The sequence below is a fragment of the Rhinoderma darwinii genome, chromosome 11, assembly GCF_050947455.1.
Source record: "Rhinoderma darwinii isolate aRhiDar2 chromosome 11, aRhiDar2.hap1, whole genome shotgun sequence".
Taxonomy (NCBI): Eukaryota; Metazoa; Chordata; class Amphibia; order Anura; family Rhinodermatidae; genus Rhinoderma; species Rhinoderma darwinii.
In genome coordinates, this window is record NC_134697.1 from 26,780,867 (window position 1) to 26,805,326 (window position 24,460).

At 43.8% G+C, this 24,460-nt stretch overlaps 1 protein-coding gene across 2 annotated transcripts; it reads right to left on the bottom strand.

Annotated features, from left to right (window-relative positions):
* On the bottom strand, positions 1 to 24,460 carry BUB3 (BUB3 mitotic checkpoint protein). Of its 2 annotated transcripts, none has more exons than XM_075842382.1 (7): positions 24,345 to 24,460; positions 13,569 to 13,763; positions 13,417 to 13,486; positions 10,875 to 11,026; positions 7,435 to 7,593; positions 6,112 to 6,289; positions 1 to 732 (listed from the first exon to the last, which is right to left on the bottom strand). In XM_075842382.1, the coding sequence occupies exons 2-7, from the start codon at positions 13,761 to 13,763 to the stop codon at positions 512 to 514; spliced, it is 975 nt and encodes a 324-aa protein (XP_075698497.1). In that variant the 5' UTR covers positions 24,345 to 24,460; the 3' UTR covers positions 1 to 511. The 2 variants fall into 2 exon arrangements, with proteins under 2 accessions (XP_075698497.1, XP_075698498.1); XM_075842383.1 differs by lacking the exon at positions 24,345 to 24,460 and adding an exon at positions 13,873 to 13,892.

A 24,460-nucleotide genomic window follows, 5' to 3' on the forward strand; every position in this document is an offset into this window, starting at 1 on the left:
ACAGTTTACAAACGTGTTTCTAGATTTATTGCTTATGCAACAGAATGGCTTATTTACAAACATAACCCTCAATGAAAGGGGAAAAAATGATACATTATATACAGAGGAAAAAGGTGACAAAACAGAATTCGCAACATAAAAAAAAAAAATATATAGAAAAGTGACACGGACAGGAAGGAACATCAATACTGTAACCAGCAGACAGTCACTCTCATAACTGCATTAGAAGGCGAGTCAGTTCGAGGAGTCCTCCAGGTGAAATAATGAAGGGCAAGAAATGCAGAGGAGGTCGACGCGCTTCTGTATAAAACAACTGAGCATAATTTTATCTGTCAGACGTCTATCAACTGACGGATATTGAAAGCTTGGGAGGATGTGATAAAATCTCCCCCAGCCCTACAGTCAGCCACAGTTATCTCCCCTTAACATCAATAACGCTATTCATGAGGCAAGGGAAATTAATAAAAAAATCTTGGTGCTGGGGAGGGGGTAAAAGGCAGGTGAAGCTGCCTCACTTGGGCTTTGTCTCAGCGTCTGTCACTTGCCGTATGAAGATAGCATCTTCGGGGTGTTCAATGTCATCCAATTCATACATGTAGGAGGAAGCAATTGCCAGAGTGCTGCCGTCATTACTGAAGGCCAGAGACGCAATACTTGTAGGGTAGCGGTGGAACTGGCACAGACGCTTTTTGTTGAAAGGATCCCAAATATTAACAAAACCATCGGAACCGCCTGCAGATTGTAAGGAAAGGATGTGTTAGCACTTTTATATCAGGTCACAATAGCACAGCAACATTAAAAAAAAACAATATTGTAGAACACACTGAGTTTGGGGGTAAAAGGTTTTAAATTACAAAACAAAAGGCCTATTGAGATACTTTTTCTGCATTAACCCCTTCCCTCTTTAGCCACTTTTGACCTTCCTGACCGAGCCTAATTTTTCAAATCTGACATGTGTCACTTTATGTGGTAATAACTCCGGAATGCTTTCACCTATCCAAGCGATTCTGAGATTGTTTTCTCGTGACACATTGGACTTTATGTTACTGGCAAAATTTGCTCGATATGTTCAGTATTTAATTGTGAAAAACACCAAAATTTAGCGAAAAATTGCAAAAATTAGCATTTTTCTCAATTTAAATGTATCTGCTTGTAAGACAGGCAGTTATACCACCCAAAATTGTTTCTAATTAACATCACCCATATGTCTACTTTAGATTGGCATCGTTTTTTGAACATCCTTTTATTTTTCTATGACCTCACAAGGCTTAGAACTTTAGCAGCAATTTCTCACATTTTCAAGAAAATTTCAAAAGGCCATTTTTACAGGGGCCAGTTCAGTTGTGAAGTGGCTTTGAGGGCCTTATATATTAGAAACCCCCAAAAAGTCACCCCATTTTAAAAACTTCACCCCTCAAAGTATTCAAAACAGCATTTAGAAAATGTCTTAACCCTTTACACATGTCACAGGAATTAAAGCAATGTAGAGGTGAATTTTACAAATTTCATATTTTTTTGCAGAAATAAATTTTTAGTACAATTTTTTTTATAACACAGAAGGTTTTACCAGAGAAATGCAACTCAATATTTGTTGCCCAGTTTCTGCAGTTTTAGGAAATATCCCACATGTGGCCGTAGCGTGCTACTGGACTGAAGCACCGGCCTCAGAAGCAAAGGAGCACCTGGTGGATTTTGGGGCCTTATTTTTGTTAGAATAAATTTTAGGCACCATGTCAGGTTTGAAGGGCTCTTGCGGTGCCAAAACAGTCAAAATCCCCCAAAAGTGACCCCATCTGGGAAACTACACACCTCAAGGAAATTATCTAGGGGTACAGTGAGCATTTTGACCGCACAGCTTTTTTACAGAAATTATTAGAAGTAGGCCGTGAAAATTAAAATCAACATTTCTTCAAAGAAAATGTAGGTTTAGCGATTTTTTTTCTCATTTTCACAAAGACTAAAGGAGAAAAAGCACCGTAAAATTTGTAAAGCAATTTCTCCCGAGTAAAACAATACCCCACATGTGGTAATAACCGGTTGTTTGGAGACACGGCGAGGCTGAGAAGGGAAAGAGCGCTATTTGGCTTTTGGAGCTCAAGTTTAGCAGGAATGGTTTGTGGAGGCCATGTCACATTTACAAAGCCCCTGAGGGGACAAAACAGTGGAAACCCCCCACAAGTGACCCCATTTCGGAAACTACGCCCATTGAGGAAATTATCTAGGGGTATAGTGAGCGTTTTGACCCAACAGGTTTTTTGCATAAATTATTGGAAATAGGCCCTGAAAATGACAATCTAAATTTTTTCAAAGAAAATTTAGGTTTAGCTAATTTTTTCTCATTTCCACAAGGACTGAAGGAGAAAAAGCACCGTAAAATTTGTAAACCAATCTCTCCCGAGTAAAACAATGCCCCACATGTGGTAATAAACGGTTGTTTGGAGACACGGCAGGGCTGAGAAGGGAAAGAGCGCTATTTGGCTTTTGGAGCTCAAGTTTAGCAGGAATGGTTTGCGGAGGCCAGGTCACATTTACGAAGTCCCTGAGGAGACAAAACAGTGGAAACCCCCCACAAGTGACCCCATTTTGGAGACTACACCCATTGAGGAAATTATCTAGGGGTATAGTGAGCTCTTTGACCCCACAGGTTTTTTGCAGAAATTATTGGAAGTAGGCCCTGAAAATAAAAATCAACATTTTTTCAAAGAAAATGTAGGTTTAGCTTATTTTTACTCATTTCCACAAGGACTGAAGGAGAAAAAGCACCACAAAATTTGTAAAGCAATTTCTCCCGAGTAAAACAATGCCCCACATGTGGTAATAAACGGCTGTTTGGAGACACGGCGTGGCTGAGAAGGAAAAGAGCGCTATTTGGCTTTTGGAGATCACATTGAGCAGGAATGGTCTGCGGCGGCCATGTCACATTTGCAAAGCCCCTGAGGGGACAAAACAATGAAAATGCCCAAAAAGTGACACCATTTAGGAAACTACACCTCTTGAGGAATTCATCTAGGGGCGTAGTGAGCATTTTGACCCCACAGATGTTTCATAGATTTTATTAGAATTGGGCAGTGAAAATAAAAACAATCCTTTTTCTTCAATAATACGTAGCTTTAGCGCAAATTTTTTCATTTTCGCAACAAATAAAGGAAAAAAAGAACCCAACATTTGTAAAGCAATTTCTACCGAGTACGACAATACCCCATATGTGGTCATAAACTGCTGTTTGGGCACACGGCAGGGCTCAGAAGGGAAGGACCGCCATTTGGAGTGCAGATGTTTCTGGATTGGTTTCTGGGCGCCTGTGGGCCCAAAACAGTGGAAACCCCCCAGAAGTGACCCCATTTTGGAAACTACACCCCTCAATGCTTTTACCTACGGGTGTAGTGAGCATGTTAACCCTGCAGGTGTTTTGTAGAAATTAGTGTGAACTCGATGTTGCAGAGTGAAAATGGGATTTTTTCCACAGATATGTGGACAATATGTGGTGCCCGGCTTGTGCCACCATAACAAGACAGCTCTCTAATTATTATGCTGGGTTTCCTGGTTTTAGAATCACCGTACATGTGGCCCTAATCTCTTGCCTGGACAGTTGACCAGGCTCAGGAGTGAAAGGGTACCATGTAAAATTGAGGCCTAATTTGGCGATTTACAAAGTATTGGTTCACAACTGCAGAGGCTCAGATGTGAAATAATAAAAATAAACCCCTGGGAAGTGACCCCACTATGGAAACTGCACCCCTCAAGGCATTTATTAAGGGGTGTAGTGAGCATTTTCACCCCACAGGTCTTTTCCATAAATGAATGCGCTGTGGATGGTGCAAATTAAAAATTTATATTTTTCCCTAGATATGCCATTCAGTGGCAAATATGTCGTGCCCAGCTTATGCCACTGGAGACACACACCCCAAAAATTGCTAAAAGGGTTCTCCCGGGTATGACGATGCCATATATGTGGAAGGAAACTGCTGTTTGTGCACGCTGTAGGGTTCAGATGGGAGGAAATGCCATTTGGCTTTTGGAGCGTGGATTTTGCTTGGTAGTAGTTTTGTTTGGAGTCTTACTGGTGTTTCCGTTTATAATGTAGGGCATATGTAAGCCGGGCGGAGTATATAAGGGGCATAGTCAGGTGGTATAATAACGGGGTAAAAAAAAACAATAAAATAATCCATAGATGTGTGTTACGCTGTGACACAATCCTTTCCGCACAGGCCGGTGTCGCACTGATAAATGGTGTCATTTCTTATCCCCCTTTTGGTCCACACTCCGCGCCTTTGTAGTTTGGGGAATTTTGCTGGGAAAGTGTTGTCCTGGTATAATACGGGCACCCTCGCTTCCAGCGGATATGTTTGGGCCCTCCCTTTCCTGGTTCCCTAATTTTAGGTCCTTGAAAAATCGCCTCTTCAAACAGAAGAAACGTTCCCCTCGGGCACAACTGCATATTTTTTTATTTCCTGACTTATTGGAGCCATAACTAATTTTATTTTTCATAGACGTAGTGGTATGAGGGCTGGTTTGTTGCGGGACGAGCTGTAGTTATTATTGGTACCATTTTGGGGTACATGTGACTTTTTGATCACCTTTTATCCTATTTTTTGGGATGCCAGGTAAACAAAAAAACGCAATTCTGGCACAGCTTTTTTCGGTTTTTTTTTATACAGCGTTCACCATGCGTTATAAATTACATGTTAACTTTATTCTGCGGGTCAGTACGATTCCGGCGATACCTAATTTATAGAACTTTTTCATGTTTTACAACTTTTTGCACAATAAAATTACTTTTGTAAAAAGAATGTATTTTTTCTGTTGCCAAGTTGTGAGAACCATAACTTTTTAATTTTTTTGTCGACGGAGGTGTATGAGGGCTTGTTTTTTGCGGGACGAGCTATAGTTTTTGTAGGTACCATTTTTGGATACGTGCGACTTTTTGATCACTTTTTATTCTAATATTTGTAGGGCAAAGTGACCAAAAAACAGAAACTCTGGTAACGTTTTTTACGGTTTTTTTTACGCTGTTCACCGCGTGCAATAAATAATATAATATTTTGATACCTCCGGTCGTTACGGTCGTGGCGATACCAAATACATATGGTTTATTATTATTTTTCAATAATAAAGGACTTGATAAGAGTAAAAGGGGGATTGTGTTTTATTTGATTACTTTTCAAACTTTTATTTTGTGCACTTTTTTATACTTTTTTTACACTTTTTCTCAAGTCCCACTAGGGGACTTGAAGTTCCAACGGTCAGATTTTTTTTTTTCTAATACATTGCACTACCTATGTAGTGCAATGTATTAGATCTGTCAGTCATTCACTGACAGCAAGCCGATTAGGCTTCGCCTCCCGGCGGGGCCTAAATCGGCTTCCGTAATGGCAGAGCAGGAGACCATTGTGTCTCCTGTTGCCATAACAGCAGTCGCCAGTCCCGATTGCCTGTCAGGGCTGGCGATCTGCGAGTAACCGCTACGATGCAGCAATCGCTTTCGATTGCTGCATCGAAGGGGTTAATGGCAGGGATCGGAGCTAGCTCCGGTTCCTGCCGTTACAGGTGGATGTCAGCTGTACAGTACAGCTGACTTCCACCGCTGATGACGCCGGATCAGCTCCTGACCCGGCGCCATCTTGCCGACAGCTACGGAAGCCGATCAGGCTCCGCCGCCGGGCGGATCTTGACCGGCTTCGGTGCTAGGCAGACCGGGAGGCCAGTATTAGGACTCCGGTTGCCATTGCAGCCACCGGAACCCCGGCAATTTCATTACTGGGGTTCCGATGAGCTGCAAACACCTTAAGTGCAGCGATCGCGTTTGAGCGCTGCACTTAAGGGGTTAATGGCGGGGATCGAAGCTAATTTCGGTCCCCGCCGTTACAGCTGGATGTCAGCTGTAAGATACAGCTGAGATCCGGTGATGATGGGACCGGCTCAGCTTCTGAGCCGGTCCCAAACATTTGGCGTACATGTACGGCAAGATGCGGGAAGTCAGTACTTTCCATGACGTACATGTACGGCAAATGTCGGGAAGGGGTTAAAAAATATACAAAAAAAACAAACAAAAAACAAACAGACGTAGAGGGGGGACAAGTGGCAGCCAATCCATATAAGAATGAAACAGACCTGTGGCAAATGTGTTATGTAGACTGTGGAAGGACACTGCATTGACAGGATAAATCTGTTCAATGTTGTTCTCCTTCAGCCGGTGACACTTGAAGGCATATTTCTTCTTCTGGACTTCCAAGCTTGGGTCTAAATACTCAACAGCAACTCTTCCTTCAATGGAGCTTAATACGTACCCCTGCAAAAAGCAAAAATGGGTGAAGTGGGTTAGAATTAGGAGTAACTAGAGAACTTTTTTTGCATCTGAGCAAAATATTACAATAATCTATATAGTATGTTAATCCTTTTTTTATCTTGTCGCGATTTTCCATCACAATGGGGGAGATTTAACCAAAGCAGGTCTTAAAATGAAAGCGCTGATGAGACATGTTGCTATAGGCCAATGAAAATTCTGCTGGTTTCAGGATAGTAAAAAGCAGTGCATTGTGGGAGCTCAGATGATTGACAAAGATTAAGGAGGTTGTCCACTACCTGACAACTGATTACCTATCCACTGGATAGGTCATCAGTATATGATCTGTGAAGGTCCAACACCCAGACCCACAAGCCACTCTGGCTGCCTATAGGCACTAGACGTTAATGCCGGAAGCAGATGGTTCCAGTCACGGAATAGCGGCCGAGCTGCAGTACTGCTCCTAGTCAAGGGAATAGGAGCATAGCTGCAGTTCTGCAGCACGGCCGCTACGCAACGTACAGAGCCAACTCCTTCTGGCACCGTACATTCCAACCTGTGCATTGACATCCGGTGCCCGGAAGCAGCTGAGTGGTGCAGGGTCCAGGAGTCAGGCCCCCACAGATCATATACGGATGACCTATCCAGTGGATGGGCCATCAGTTGTCCGGTAGTGGATAACCCCTTTAAGATAAGCGGTTAGGTCACATGTATGAAAGCGTACCAGTGTGTTTCCAAGGGCAACAAGGAAAATTTTAAAAGCAGCTATGCCATTAATACGGAAGACACCATGGTGCAACAGAAAATTAGTCCAAAAGTATCTTTAAAGTGAAACTAACGTTTCATGGCTATAGATATATAAAAGATAGCCGTTTTATGACAAGAGTTCTAGAAGTTTGAACATTGTTTTGGAATCTGTGGGAGATAGAGGGCCGGACATATTCCCAAATCCCACATTTCGTCAAGCATTTTCCCCCTATATGTTTGTTTTGCCTGAATTGACACAATAAATCCTTGTTACGACTGAACCCTTTCTCCAATGTCCCCTTTTACATTCCCACATAACAGTAGGGAGTGTGTCACTGGTATAACTCATTTGTTTACACATATAATGCACCGTCATGTAGTCAATAGTAAAAAGCATAGATTACCTGTTTATTGGGGAATGCTCGGATGCATCGGGTCTGGTACTTTAAACTGGATTCGCGTCTCTGTTGCACATAACCCATGTTCCGGAGATCCCATACCAACACTCTTCGGCCAGCAGTACCCACAATCAGCCTGTCTCCAGACACAGATAGTGTATACACCTATGTGAGAAGTCGTTCAATTTTGAGTTGTAATATATACAGAGAGACAGTTTAAAAGGGTCACTAAACTTTTTTTTTTTAAAGTTTGACACGTCAGAAGTTTTAAACGGTGGGGGTCCGAGCGCTCAGACCCCCACCGATCGCTAAAACGCAACAGCAGAAGCGCTCAGTGAGCGATGTGCCGCTTCTTCTCTAATCGCCTTTCCTCAGAGTGGTGTACGGGCTCAATGGAAAGTCTGAACAGAAATGAAGTGGCACAGAGCTGACCCAAGCGTTGCTGCAGGTTCGTTTTAGCAATCGATGGGGGTTTTTAGTGCTCAGACACCCACCAATTAATACCTCTGACATGTCAAAAGTTTTTTTTAAACATTTAGTTACCCGTTATTTATTATTCTAGATACGTACATCCCTTCATTACAGTATATATATGGGGGGGGGGGGGGGTGTCTACACAGAAATTCAACATCTTATAAATATGTTTCTAGAATAAATGAAATGAGGTTAGGAGGTTATGGCTTGTAAGTTAGGTGTCTTATGTCTACACCACGGCATCATATGGTTTTATAAAAAGCAGCGAACATGTTCCAGTCATCAATTCACACTATCGCATTGAAGCCTGGGAGCTGTGCTTACAGAAGAAAGTCAATTACTGAACTTGTCAAAGTTTCCACATCCATCCACGGTGCATGGCAGTGCTGTTAGATTATAAACATGGCCTACTACAGTATTGCTGCCTGTATATTCCCGCTGAAGGGTTAGATGAGCGGATGAATTATTCAGTCAAAAGTAGAAAAGTTGGTGTAGTCAGTGACAAGCAATTTCTGCCTCCTACAGGAACAATGTAGACAAGACGACATTCTATACTCCATATAAAAATGACAATTAATTCATACAACTCGGGGCACATTTATAAAACAGACTTTTTTTGCAGATATATATATATATATATCCAAGAAAAGAGACTGGAAGCAGCACTCAGCAAAAGAATGTGAATTTATTCACCCAACACAGCAACGTTTCACTTCCTCCATGGAAGCATTTTCAAGCTTGAAAATGCTTCCATGGAGGAAGTGAAACGTTGCTGTGTTGGGTGAATAAATTCACATTCTTTTGCTGAGTGCTGCTTCCAGTCTCTTTTCTTGGATGTATGTATGAGGAGCACGTCACTCCTTGATATTTGAAGCTAGCACCAACCGTTTCTGGCTATTGACACAGTGCTGCTCCTATCTCTGGATCTATATCTATCTATCTATCTATCTATCTATATATATATGACCAGATCAAAAGCATTGCAGTATTTTGCTCGTGTCCAACAGGTTTCAGTCTGGGTGGCATCGTATAATTTGTTTCAAATGGAAAAAAAGAAGAAGAGGGAACAAGTCAAATTTTATATTCCGAAAAAAAGCTACGGATTGCAGCTTGTGCCACGTCAGACCAGACTGCGGAAGGTTTTGGGTAAGGGAAAAGAAGTCGTTTATATTACGATATTTCAGATTTTTGCGAGAATGCTCCAATGCGAACTTTAAGGGTCTCGTATAAAGACTGGTGTAGCAGCTGAGCAGTAGGTCAGTCTGAGAAGGGGCATAGAACTCTGCTCATGTCTGTTGGGTAACACAGCCCACTCTATCGAACAGCAACAGGTCTCGTCTGGCATTGTTCACAGCCACTTACGGTTATAATTCTATTAAAATTGGGGCACAACAACAGGTAGAGTTTACACCTTTTGAGCGCACCAAATCAAAGTTTCCGTAATATAATCCGAATAATATTGTAATTACGATACAAAATTTAAAGGGGTATTTCCAATGTAGATATTCACAGCAAATCCTCAAGATATGCCATGAACATAATGGACGCGGGTCCCAGCTCTGCTGTACAGCCACCTCTTCATTCTGTGCCTGGATGATGCAGGACAGGGGCCAGGCAACCCCTGTTTGGCAGATCGCTTTCTAAGTTAAGAATACCCCTTTAACAGAATGAAGACATTAGATATTAAAAATGGAGCCGCCAGTCCATTGCTCTACAGCTTTCAGCAGTCCATTTTTCTGTTGGATTTATACTAGAACCGACAGGAAAAAAAAACAAAACACCAAAACAATGACCCCCCCCCCAAAAAAAAAAACAACACCTTTATGCCTCCATGTGAAAAATCGGTGGCACAAGTACAATAGGCCCCTATCCATCTCTATAGGTGTCGTATATAGGTCACGTGCTTGAGGCCTTAGGCTCTGATCATGCATGTAAATTGCTGGATTATCCCAAATAGAAACTCTCTAGGCTGCCATAGTCACATACAAGCCAGGCTGTTACAGGGAAGCTTTCCAGAATGCCTGCAGTGTGTGAGCCGCAGGAAAATTATAAATGAATGCAGCGGCGCCAGCCACTTTATACTTATGCTACAGGTACGACTGCTGCCACCGTTACCCTGACATACAGCGACCATAGCGCACGTGCAGGAGGGGGGGGGGGGGGGACAGTTCCTAATGAAACAATCTTGCTGAGAATGCTAAATCTTTTTTACAAACTGGTGTCACACCTGGATTGGAAGTAGTCTTTCTAGTTTCCAGTTTCATCAATCACCTCAAGCCATCGTGTCAAGCCACAGAGTGGGTGGACACATTTATCAGAAGTATGAAAGAAAATAAAAAAGTGAAAAAGAAAAAATAGGAATGAAGAAACCTGACATGCCGTGTTGTTTGAGCCAATAGGTAGGCGGTTTCCCAGTGGCCGTCTATTATGTGCTGTCCTGTCAGCTATTCATCACCAGCTTTTACTGGCCACATACTCCCATAAATCAAACCAAGAAACAATGCAATTATTCTGCTCTGCACAAAGGTCTCGCCAGAAGTAGATTCAGTCGTGATGGGGTAAAAATGACAGCCATTTAGATGGAGTGCAGGTCCTGTAATGATGGCTCCAAACTGGTCAGTATATTTAAGAGGAAGCACAGGCACAGAAGTGCTGTGTTGATTTAGTGGAAGGAAAAGCTTTCCTGCTTCATCTTGACACAGTAACTTAGCGGAAAATATGAAGGAGAAAAAGGATGTAATAACTTAAACGGTAGCGCAATAATCTTATGTGAGGTCTGCGGAAGAAACAATTGGTTTTAGCAGAGAACTAAACTTAGGCTTCACAAAGACAGAAAGGCAGCAATGCGGCAGGACTCTGGAAAGAAGTTTACGGGAGGATAAAGCGTGGCATAATCTAAAATAAAAAAAAATGTATAAACCTGCAGTAGTGAGAGGTCTAGAATCTAATATTTATAGTAATAACAAGCAAACCTTATCAGGCTGAGAAAACGTTCCAGCATTACATGGAGTCCGCGGATCCCATAATTTCACCGTCTGATCCCAACTACCCGTCACCATTACATTCACCTCAGGGCAGAACTCTACACATCGAATTGGAGCATCGTGACTCCCAACCACGGTTTCTGCAAAACAAACAAGGAAAAAAAAAATCAATACAACCTCAGGGTCATGAAATGTTACTTCATAAACTCCTGAAACAGAAAATCGCAAGGAAAACTTCAATTAACACATACTCCATCATACACTAAGTCTATGTGACACACTGTTCATACACAACACTTCATCTTTATTCACAATCACATGGACATCTGGGAAGGCAGCGCTCCTGGCAGGACTGAAAGCCACTGTGGTTAACACTTTAATACAGTCATTCATAGAAACAGCATTCGGGATCCATTGGTTTAATAGCCTTAAAGCGGTTTGCCCATCAGGGACATTTATGGCATATCCACAGGATATGCCATAAATGTCAGATACATGCGGGTCCCAGAGGTAGGACCCGCATCTATCTCTAGAACGGGCCCCCCTGAACCCCATTCTACCGTTCCCGTAGCTCTTGCTGAGCTACGCGGTTTTCGTATCTTCCAACTATCTAATCAGGAAGTGGCCGGGAGGCAGCAGGAGCCGGGAAAAGTAGAACAGGGTTTAGGGGGCCCTATTCTAGAGATAGGTGCAGGTCCCAGAGGTGGGACCCACATCTGACATTCACAGAATATCCTGTGGATAGTCCATAACCAAACCTGATGGGCGAACCCCTTTAAATGCTATCTATACAGGCAAGCAATTAGCAGTTATGTATACTTTTTGCTTGGAAATGCTCTAATACCCATCGTAATAATACCATACTGTAATATTTCAATAAAAATTTATATTAAAAAAATGTAAATAGCATATACAGAATAAAAATAAATGAGACATGACCAATAACATACTGCACATCTTGTAAATTTGTTGATACACAGCAGGAGTAGCATGTGTTGCCGTATGCAAGGGGGTGCCAACAAGGACAGCGCACTGAAGTCTTTGCCTTGAGTGAAGGAAAGTCAAGCCATGACCCTGCAACAGAGGCCGTGCAATTTTCTATTCTAGGGAATTGAGGTCAGGTCATCACAGAAAGTGACGGCATATCACTAGGATAGGTCATCACTGTCGGATATGGGAAAACTTCTTGAGTGCCGTTTCCTCTGCCACGGCTAATCCATGAAGGGAGATTATTACTTTGAGAACTAGTTGATTAAATGTAGAGTACCCCATTAGAGAAAAAGCAAACCTCATTCATAAAAGCAAACATTATCTTAGCACAGAAATCTGTCTAACAGCTTAGAAATCCTCTATTTGATTATAGAAAGGGTTTTCTAAGGGGCAAGAACTTTTATGCTGCCGCCAATGTTCATATTTGAAATATATTTGATCTAACATTTAGTTGATAGCTGTGTATATTATAGTTACCACAAAAACTCAATCCCATAATTCACCCTGGTGCAATCTCCTCCGCAGGTAAGCATCGCACATGCACCTGGCCACCCGCATGATGTAAAAGAAAATGTGATTCATCAGACCAGGCCACTCTTCCATTGCTTTATGGTCCAATTCTGATACGAACATGCCTATTGTAGGCGCTTTTGGAGGTGGGCAGCATGGGCACGGACCACTCTCCGGCTACGCAGTCCCAAAGGCAGCGAGCTGTGATACTCTGCGTGTTCCTTTCCACCATAGTCAGAAGTAACTTTTTCAGCAATTTGTACAACAGTAGCTCTTGCGTGGAATCAGGCCAGATGGGCTAGCCTTCGCTCTCCATGTGAATCAATGAGACTTGGGCATTCAGGACTGTCGGCATTTCCCCCGTTGTCCTTCCTTGGACCACATTGGTAGGTACTAACCAGTGTATACCAGGAACACTGCACAAGATCTGCTGTTTTGCAGATGCTCTGACCCAGTGTCTGGGCCAAATTGTGATATCTAAAGCCGCTCAAAATGCTCACTCTTGCCAATTTTTCAATCTTTCAACACCTCAAGTAACAAATATTTAGGAATAAACTTTAAAGCTTTTATAAATCATGTGTTAAAGGGGTTTTCCAGTCCCTAAAAATTGATGGCCTATTCTCGGGATAGGCCATCAATAGTTGATCGCTCAGTGTCCGGCTCTTGGGACCCCCGCCGATCTGCTGTTTGAGGGGGTACAGAACTCGTACGAGCGCTGCTTTCTCTTTATTTCTACTTGCCCACTGTAAATAGTCGACAGATGTAGCGGCGATTCAGTATTACAACCTTCTCCAATTGAAGTGAATGCAATACTGTGAATCGCCACTACATCTGTATTCACATTGAGCAAGTAGAAATAAAGGGGTTGTACGAGCGCTGTACCCCCTTCAATACAGCTGATCGGCGGGGGTACCGGTAGTCGGACACCAAGCGATCAACTATTGATGGCCTATCCTGAGGCTAGGCCATCAATATTTTAGGGACTGGAAAACCCCTCTAATAACAAGCTCCTGTCGATGCAAACACCTACCTCCATCTGTATTTAAGTCATGCATTTTTAACTGATGATCCAATCCTCCACTCCAGGCATGGGTAGGATCCTGCAAGACAAGGTTTACACAAATAAAGTGTATTTAACTGGTCACATTAACACACTAAACCTAGAAACATAAAAATACATACGTAGAAAGCACAGTCAAGGACAGGACCGACATGCTGGTACTTCAGCCTCATGGTGTTTGCAGGAACATCATAGAGGCGGACAGAACAGTCCCAAGAGGAAACCAGTAAGAACTGGGCAGTGCTTGGACTGAACTTGACTGCAGATATTCCATCCTCAGGGGCTTGATTTAGCTTGAATTCATTGGAGCCAGACATCTAAAATATAAAAAAAAAATATATTGAAATACATTAGTGTTTAACCTGACACTTTCCAAACTGCTGCTCAAACTACAGAATCCATATAGTCTACAAACATTATACCTACATTATTTGGCTATTAGCAGGACGCATCATTACTTTGCATTTTACAGTAAGAAACCGCCAATTTATCTGCGGCCAAGATCTGAAAATACAGCAGAGGAACTTTAAACACCCAGTGGCTGCCCACGGTATCTATCAAACTACAGGCCATTTATGACGGTCTATCTTATTGGCTGGCTACGGATTGTTATATTCTGCTGACAGATACTCATCCAAAAATATTACAGGTAAGCGTTGGGCTCCTTGCAATTTCACTAACACTTGAGGGCCAGGTTCACAAAGGGTGTTTTTTTACATTTTGTCTAGCTTCATTCCTGTGTTTTTTTTATTTCCGCTCCCTCTGTCCCCTTCAAGCTAAACTATAGACCGTATAAGTTGGGGACAGACGGAAGACAAGTAAGACATGACAGCAGACTATACACAGGGTTTGCTTATTGATTTTTTTCTGTAACCATGGACACACATAGGAGCTGTAAACCGCAGACAGTAGGATATTTTTAAAGAGGACGCCGTAAAAAAAAAAAAAAAAAAAGAATTGGTATTTCCTGCTCTTTCTATGCGCCATTGCTTCCGCCAGCAGCTTTTTCTAAAAGGGTGGTACCACCTCGCTGTGTTTTTCCAGAAAACTACAGTTCCCATGAGCCCTCTGCCGCTCATTCCTTGCCCTAAGGATTGTTCTCCGCCCTGTCGCTCTATACTTCCCTCCCACCATAGCCCACCTCTGATCTCACCTCTCGAGGACCAATACATTATTTTTGCAATCGCAGAACTCTACAACTTATGCAAGTTAGACAGTGCTGGAACGTGCATGGACTATGATGAATATGGTACCTATAATGACAGGTGATGTATCATTATGTCAGCGTTAGAATCTGTGAGAGCGAAAAACCATGTGTTTCCTTGTGGAGACATTTCTAATGCAAACGTTATATCATGTGATGTTTCGTTAGAGGGCGGAAATAAAGTGGTATACTATTCGTTTCCTAGATACCTGGAATCATGGGAAAGAATCACATGATCAGGCCCAAGGATGGCGGGAGCAGTCACATAACCGGGTAATACCAGAACAAAACTGAGCATTTTCAAAAAACACGTAGTGAGTGTTATATTGAGCGATTGACTTCTGGATTTAAAGGGGTTATCTGGTTTTAAGATTTGCAAAGTTGCTTAATTTTTACTTTAAATGCATTTAACCCCTTGGAGACCTACTATTACGGAGATGTTGCCATGGGGGAAGTACGGAGCGAGCTCACGGGCTGAGCGCGCTCCATACTCGGCGGGTGACGTCTGTGTTATACAGCCAACACCTCACTCCAGCGAGCGGAATCAAAAGTTCACTTTGATTCCGCCCGATTAAGACCTTAAATGCTGCGGTCAATCGGGACCGCAGCATTTAAATTGGAGGAATCATGGGGGGCGCCCCCTCAAACACACCATCGTCACCTTCGCTCTCCAAAAAAATGAAATAAAAAGGTGATCAAAAACTCGCATAAACCCCAAAACGGTATCGGTGGAAACTACAGCTCGTCTCGCAAAATTTACAGAAAAATGAAAAAAAAAAAAAGTTATGGCTCTCAGAACATGGCGACAAAAAACATAGTTTGTTTTGTTTTTTAAAAAAGTGGTAAAGCATAAATTTGGCATCGCCATAATTGTATCAACCTGTAGAATAAGGTGCACATGTACTTTTTACCACCTGATGGGCGCCGTAAAAACAAAACCCTCCCAAAAAAATGGCGCAATCGCGGCTCCCGCCATATAATTTGTTCAGATTCCCAGTACAATAAATGGTGCTATGACAAACGACAACTTGTCCTGCAAAAATCAAGCCCTCATACGGCTATGTCGACAATAAAACAACAAAGAACTTATGGCTTTTGGAAGGCGGGGAGGAAAAAGACGAAAACTTAAAAAAAAAAGGCCAGTGTCTCAAACGGGTTAAAAAAAAATTGAAAAATGTTTGTCAGTGTACAAAAAGGAGCCCATACACCTCTAATAGCTGTTGGCTGAATGTTTTTTCTTCCCAACTCCCCTTAGGCTCGGCTAAACATCCATGCGTTTATATTGGGGAATAATCCGCTGCCAGACCCCTCTGGAAACGGCTTATATTCTATGGGAACAAAGGATTGGGAATGTAGAAACCCAACATGGCCGATTCTTCTTTCCCCCGACATCTGCGGTCAGGGAAGAGTCGGAACACCACCATACACGAGTCCAACCGAAACAGACGTTCTCGGCCGACGTTCCTCTAATGCGTAAGGGCACCTCAAGACTGAGTGACCGTGACAACAAGCTATACTTGGGAAATAAAACGTTGTCATAGCATCTAGATCACAAGCAGTAACCAAACAAAACATCCTAATATTCAACAAAACCTTAACATTACTGACAGACATGCAAATAATACAGTTTCTGCTGATTGCGTCTCTGAAAGATGCAAGTAATCATTGTGAGCCTCCCTAACGAGGCCTGTTCTGGTGGCAACTATATTAATAAATGAGCAAGGAATGTCTTTCCTCTAACAAGATCTGTCACTAATTACTAAGTATTTTAACCTCCTAAATTACCAGAAACTAAGATTGCTTTAAACAAGACATATGTCTTTAATAAGCAGAGGCCTCTATGAAGCCACTAATAAAATAAAAAAGGCCCACTAACGCAACTCATTTCCTCTCGGATCAATAAAGTGATTATATACTACAGACGTTTAAATAAAAATATGCCAGTGGCTTCAAGCAAATTTAATTTCACAGATTCTCCTCTAGAAAACAGCCTGCATAAACAGGACCATCTCAATTAACCCGGCTTCTGGTCCAGGGATCTGCTGGTAATTGCCCTGTACAGCAGCACAGCCTTATTATATCAAAGGGTATAGCCAGTTACCATAAATACACAGGTGCACACAGGAGGACCGACCAACGTCCACCATCTACTCCCATCATTCACTAAAGCGGATAGTGACCACCATCAATTATCCAACACCACCTAAACAACCAAATAGCACAATCCACCCTGAAAATTAGAAGGAGAAAAGTTTACGGATCATCAAGATTTACGCTGGATCATCATGTATATAAGCAGAGGGACGGGATTACACATGGGAAGACGGTCCATTCACAAGTGTGATGCTCTGGACATTTGTTAATTGTTCAACTCCACTCAACACCACTATGTAAAGTTTTACTAACTTAAAAAAGAAAAAGAAAAAAAAAAGAAAATTTTTTTTATAGTCGTCTTTGAAGGAGGGGGAATGGGACCCACAAAGCACAAGAACTCAAACTGGACTGACTTTGCCAATGTAATAATTAGGGATGCACGGTGCATCGAAACTTCGATACTGTTTCGATACTGTGCATCTCCAAACGGTTCGATACCGCTATTTCCTGTATTTCGATACTTAGCTGCGCAGCCGCACAGCTAAGTATAGTAATACATGACTGTATGAGAGCGGGGCTGCAGCTGTGTAATTCAGCCACAGCCCCGCTCCTGAGTCCTGACATATGCGCGCGGGGTCAGCATCATGTGATGCGGCCGGCGCTGCACTAATGATCTGCGGCACTGAAGACAGAACATGGCGGGCGCGCTACAAAACACCCCCATGTTCTGTCCTCGGTGCCTGTGCTCATTAGTGCAGCGCCGGCCGCATCACCTCATGCTGACCGCGCGCACTTCCTGTCAGGAGCGGGGCAATGGCTGTATTACACAGCCGCAGCCCCGCTCTATAACGGTGGAGATCAGAGAAACCTCTCCTCTCCGCCGTTATTCCCCTGAATGCTGCCATCAAAGCTGACTGCAGCATTCAGGAGAAAATGAGAAGGGGGGATGCCCATGCATCGCGTCACAGGGAATTCCTGTGACGCGATCGAGGGCCATACCATATATGGGCAGACAGCCCAGGGTCTATTGACGGACCCCAGGGCTGTCTTACCATATTTCTTGTTGTTAGGGCATACTGAGGTATGTTCTAACAACAGCCTGTGTGCTATTCGTCCACAGGCTAATGTACTGGGATATATCTGATATATGTCAGTACATTAAAGTTTAAAAATAAAGTAAAAACAAAGTATTGTTAAATTAAAAACAAATACACATACGCCTTTTTTACAGTAAACATTAAAATAAGTCTCAATACATAAAATATACACATTCAGTAATGGCGCGGACAACAATGTTTTTGTATAATTTATGATGTGTGCGCTGTAAAAAAATGAAATAAACACTGTTTTCTATCACTTATTAATGTGAGGCGCGAGGTGCGATGAATTTACCCTCCATGTTCCTCACATTAATAGTAATTAACCCCATCATGTACCTCGCACATTAACCCAATATGACTGAGAAACATGATGGGATTAATTACTATTAATGTGCGGCACATTCAAAATTCATCACACGTCGCGCCTCATCAGAAAACGTAAGAACTTTTTTTTTTATTATTACTGTTGGCAAAAGTATCGAAATTGGTATCGAAATCGCAATACTAAACGAAGTATCGGTATCGAAGTCCAAATTCTGGTATCGTGACATCCCTAGTAATAATAAACAAAACTGGGGGGGATTTGTCAAAACTGGTGCAAAGGAAACATGGAGTAGTTGTCCATGGCAGCCAGAATCCCCCTTTCATTTTCAGAGGCCTTTTGGAAAATAAAAATCAGCAACCTGAAGGCAACTACTCTACTTTTTCTTTGCACCAATTTTATGACCCAAGCAATTTTTAATATCAACCAGGTACTGACACGGAGGTCCGCAAAATGAGGGGACAATAGCTTGGAAATACCTAAAGGGGTTGTCTAGTTTGGAAGCTGTGGTTTATACTGATGACCTATCCACAAGATATGATGAGTGGGGGTCTGACACTGGGACCCTGCACCGATCAGCTGTCTTGGCTGCCAGAAGCTACGTAGGCTGTGCCCGAAGCAGAAGGCCCGAGCCACTGTACTGCAGCTCTGCTCCTATTCAATGAATAAGAGCACAGCTGCCGCAACCCAGCACAGCCGCTATACAGCGGTCGGAGCCTACTGCCTATTCCAGACTGGAGGCCAAGTATAAAACTTTGCATTTCTCCGTGATTTATTCCATTTCATGCATGGAGCACATAGAGAGTCTATACCTCTCCATAATACGTGTCAGATCACGCTATATCAATCCATGATGGGAACCCAAAACCGGTTTGCTTCTGAATCAAACTCACACAGAGGAACAGTAATGGTCACTAGCCCCGTGAACGAACAATTAACTATAGCCTCCTTTGATAATCCATTTAGTGACTGCAGCTAGAGGGAGAATGTCATATTACATTATATAATCCAGTATACTACATGCTCCAGTTTCCAATCTAAGATGCAGAATTCTCACCTGTAGAAGTACTGATGAAATAATTGAAGACAGTGAATCACCCTGTTTGGTCTGGGGAGAAAATGGCCCTTAAAGAGACTCTGTCACCAGATTTTGCAAACCCTATCTGCTATTGCAGCAGATCGGCGCTGCAATGTAGATTACAGTAACGTTTTTATTTTTAAGTTATGGCCATTTTTGTATTTATGCAAATGAGGCTTGCAAAAGTACAACTGGGCGTGTTGAAAAGTAAAAGTACAACTGGGCGTGTATTATGTGCGTACATCAGGGGGTTTTTACTTCTTTTACTAGCTGGGCGTTCTGACGAGAAGTATCATCCACTTCTCTTCAGAACGCCCAGCTTCTGGCAGTGCAGACAGCGTGTTCTCGAGAGATCATGCTGTGACGTCACTCACAGGTCCTGCATCGTGTCAGACGAGCGGGGACACATCGGCACCAGAGGCTACAGATGATTCTGCAGCAGCATCGCCGTTAGCAGGTAAGTCGATGTAGCTACTTACCTGCAAACGCCGATGCTGCTGCAGAATCATCTGAAGCCTCTGGTGCCGATGTGTCCTCGCTCGTCTGACATGATGCAGGACCTGCGAGTGACGTCACAGCGTGATCTCTCGAGAACACGCTGTCTGCACTGCCAGAAGCTGGGCGCTCTGAAGAGAAGTGGATGATACTTCTATACACAACGCCCAGCTAGTAAAAGTAGTAAACACGCCCCGATGTAAGACACATAATACACGCCCAGTTGTACTTTTGCAAGCCTCATTTGCATAAATACAAAAATGGTCATAACTTGGCCAAAAATGCTCGTTTTTTAAAAATAAAAACGTTACTGTAATCTACATTGCAGCGCCGATCTGCTGCAATAGCAGATAGGGGCTGCAAAATCTGGTGACAGAGCCTCTTTAAGCCACAACAGTGTCATGTCCCCTACAACATTACAAAGCGCCCGACTGTGGCCCATAGTCAAAGTTCTGATGAACGTGAACAGCCATGATGTAAAACCGTTGTCAAGCACACATCCCCGCTGTGACAGCCCAAAATAATAATGGCTAGGTTCGCCGATTGTAGCAAGCGACGAGTCTCACCTTCCCTACTTTAAACAGTTATGGCCCAATTTTCCTGATAGGTATGGATGCCCCACCCCAGGAACCTCACGAAACAGGCATTTAGGGCATATACTGTAACTAAGCCATAGATAATTTAGATGGGAATACCCCTTTCTCAAAATATTTATAAAAATAAAAAGCTCACCTATCAGTCAAGTTGTGGATTATTGTTATTATGTGTTATGTTATTGATGTAAATAGCCCCAAATATTTTTATGTAACAATGTTAGGCTGGGTTCACACAGTTTTTTGCAGGCAGATTTTGCTCTGCCTGCACGCCGATTTTCGCCCGCAGCCATTGACAGCCGTGGGTAAAAAAAAGCTGCGAAATACGCTTTCTCTGCCTCCCATTGATGCCAATGGGAGGTCAGAGACAAACGCCCGAAGATAGGACATGTCGCTTCTTTTTCCCGTGAGACGGTTTTTCCGAAATCAATGGGAAGCATTTTTGGACGTTTTGAGTAAAAAAAACTCTGTGTGAACTGACCCTAAGGGTATGTTCACACTGCTTATATTCGCCCGTTTTTCGGGCTGTAAATGGCGGCCGAAATATCGAAAGCAGAATGATTTAAACATCTGCCTATTGATTTCAATGGGGAAAAAACGTCAATCAGTTCCGACGGACCGTTTTTTTTACGCGGCCGTTTTAAAAAACTCTTGCGTAAAAAAAAACAACGCATGGGATAAAGTGCATGTCACTTAGAGCCGTTTTTCATTGACTATAGAAAAACAGCTCCAAAAACGGACGTAAATAACGTGAGTTTGAATAAAAACACGTCTTAAAATCCGTAGCTGTTTTCCCTTGAAAACTGCTCCGTATTTCCAGACATTTTTTGCTAAGCGTGTGAATAGAGCCTAAAAGTGAAAACTTGTATTTTACAGACCGCTACAATAAGGGCGGGTTCACACATGGCGGAATTGCACTTAAATTCCGCTGCGGACACTCCGCAGCGTTAATCCGCAGCGGAGCCGTTTCTACATTGACTTTCACTTTAATTTAGCAGTGTTCGTTTACACGATGCGTACAATTCCGCTGCGGAGCATAGGCTGCGGAGCGGAATTTGGTGTCCGCAGCATGCTCTGTCTGTTGCGGAGCAGTGGCGGACTCATGGCGGAATTTCTCCATTGACTTCAATGGAGATTCAAAGTTCCGCAATGAAGTCCGCAGCTGTCATGCACATGTCATGTGTGCTGCGGATGCGTCTTGCTTTTTTTACTTGACATTTCTTCATTCTGGCTGGACCTATGTATTTCTAGGTCTACAGCCAGACTGAGGAAGTCAATGGGGCTCCCGTAATGACGGGAGCGTTGCTAGGAGACGTCAGTAAATAGTCACTGTCCAGGGTGCTGAAAGAGTTAAGCGATCGGCAGTAACTGTTTCTGCACCCGGGACAGTGACTACCGATCCCAATATACATGTATCTGTAAAAAAAAATGAAGTTCGTACTTACCGAGAACTCCCTGTTTCTGTCTCCAGTCCGGCCTCCCAGGATGACGTTTCAGTGTAAGTTACGGCTGCAGCCAATCACAGGCCAAGCACAGGCTGCAGCGGTCACATGGACTGGCGCGTCATCCAGGGAGGTCGGGCTGGATGCCGAAGGAGGGACGCGTCATAAAGACAACGGGCGGTAAGTATGAATTTCTTTTACTTTCACTAGGGAAAGTGCTGTCCCTTCTCTCTATCCTGCACTGATAGGGAGAAGGGAAGCACTTTTCCCGCAGTCCGCAGCAGCTAGTCCGCATCAATTTTCTGCACATTTTGTGCAGATCCGCAGCCGTAATCCGCAACCCAGATTAGGTGCGGCATTGATGCGGACAGTTGCGGAGGAATTCCGCCATGTGTGGTCATGCCCTAAAACATAACCTCTTGAATAGATCAGGATTCTACTCTAATCACTCAGCAAGTTCATATAACGGGTAGATAATTAGAACATTACCACGTGTATTGAGTGGGTGGTCACCGATACAGAATGTAACTAGCACCCGAGGAGAAGGCAGCAGAACACGTGGGGGTTCTGAGGAGTAAATATGCACAGTAGCAGGGTATTATATTCTTATTACAAACCAGTTTTGGAATTAGGCTTTATAGGAGTCCTCTGGGATCCAGATCCATCATGGCCACAGTACTCAGTCCAATGGTTACCTCAAGTTCATACCTACAGGATTTCCTGCAGAAAATTTCCACAGCAAATCCAGAGGAAGCCGCAGAAAAATCCACATGTGTATCGTGGTGCAGATTTTTCTAGCCGGATCGGCTAGAAAAAATAAAGAAACCTGTATACTCACCTATCCAATCTTATGCAGCTCTCCTGGTAACGCGAACCCGGTCCTCCGACAATCTCTGTACCCCGGCCTCCAGCAATGACATGTGGACACAGGTGACCGCTGCAGCCTGTGATTGGCTGCAGAGATCACGTGTCTACGCAATACGTCATCACAGGAAGCCCGGATACAATACTGGCTGGGGACCAGGTTAGCGTTACCAGGGTTTGCGAAAGATGATTAGGAAGAAGTAGTGTTTTGTTTCTCATGGTATTAAACTGCTGCTTTCATTTTACAATTGTTCGCATCTGCATATTTTGCACAGATCTGCATTTAATCCGTAGAAAATGGGAACTTAATGGGAAAATCGTGCAGACATTTTTGAAACACATGGATGGCATTTATTGTAATCCCATCCACTTTACTGGTACCATAATCCGCCGCAGATTTTCCACCCTCACACCAGCACAGAAAATCTGCAGCAATTCCGTCACGTGTAAACGAGCCTTTGACACGACATGTCGGCATCCACCGAGTACAGCCCGCCACACCGTCATCGCAGACTACCGTGACCGGCAGATGTAGTCGTGTGACATCACTACAGCGGAGTAAACATTAGAATAACGGCAAGACACAGAGGAGGCTGCAATAGCGTGTGGCGGCACTGTACCGCGGGTGGGTGGCGGCACTGTACCGCGGGTGGGTGGCGGCACTGTACCGCGGGTGAGGTGGCGGCACTGTACCGCGGGTGAGGTGGCGGCACTGTACCGCGGGTGAGGTGGCGGCACTGTACCGCGGGTGAGGTGGCGGCACTGTACCGCGGGTGAGGTGGCGGCACTGTACCGCGGGTGAGGTGGCGGCACTGTACCGCGGGTGAGGTGGCGGCACTGTACCGCTGGTGAGGTGGCGGCACTGTACCGCTGGTGAGGTGGCGGCACTGTACCGCGGGTGAGGTGGCGGCACTGTACCGCGGGTGAGGTGGCGGCACTGTACCGCGGGTGAGGTGGCGGCACTGTACCGCGGGTGAGGTGGCGGCACTGTACCGCGGGTGAGGTGGCGGCACTGTACCGCGGGTGAGGTGGCGGCACTTTAGTGAGACCTCATTGAACGTGTTGGGGCCATTCGAGCTCCCTATAAAGTAGACACAGAATACAGAGACGTTATTCAGATGTTTTGCGGTTTATGGTGCATTAGACTCTGCTCACATCTGCATCATTGCTTTCTTTACTAATGGAAGCCGGGACGCGGAGCCGGATCCATCGTACAACAGATCCAGTTCCGTCGTTTTGACAGCAAAAATAGCCCCACACGCCGGACCATCTTTGGCGTCAATAGGTACGGAACAAAAAGTCGTCCCCAACGCAACGAGTCATTCATCAGGCCTGATGTAGGCCATGCCACCCGCCACGTTTGATGTATTATAAAAGAACATATGACACGTGTCCCCTCTCGCGGGGTATTTGACCAGGATATTGGATAGAAGACATGGTGGCAGTGATGTTCCTAATGCTCACGTCCAGTTAACCTTTACAATGGGGGACTGGGAGATAGGATGACTTGTACTGAATTGAAGGCGTAATGGTAATAGGAAGCGAACATATTCCATTCAGGAGCGGACACTACCACACAGCAGGCACCAGAATACCGCACACAGAGGAGACAGACCCCAGTCTCTTTATCTCACTCACACACACTCCAGGATCCTCGTCCTCAGCCCCCACTCCCGTACCCGCATTTTCTCCTCGGAACCACTCACCGTGTTGTCTATTTATTCCGGCTACTCTTCCCTGTCTTTGCTTCAAACCGCCACCATTCAGTAAGTTTAGTACCTCTTAACAACGAGCCTCCTGATAGGCTGGTTTGAAATAGTGT

Bases quoted from the DNA above. Each gene is read 5' to 3' on its own strand.
- BUB3 (XM_075842382.1), bottom strand. From the start codon at position 13,763: ATGTCTGGCTCCAATGAATTCAAGCTAAATCAAGCCCCTGAGGATGGA. The intron at 11,027-13,416 runs GTAGGTGTTTGC...TTTGTTTTGCAG, and splicing joins TGACTTAAATACAGATGGAG to AAACCGTGGTTGGGAGTCAC. The intron at 7,594-10,874 runs GTTTGCTTGTTA...CTTCTCACATAG, and splicing joins CGTTTTCTCAGCCTGATAAG to GTGTATACACTATCTGTGTC.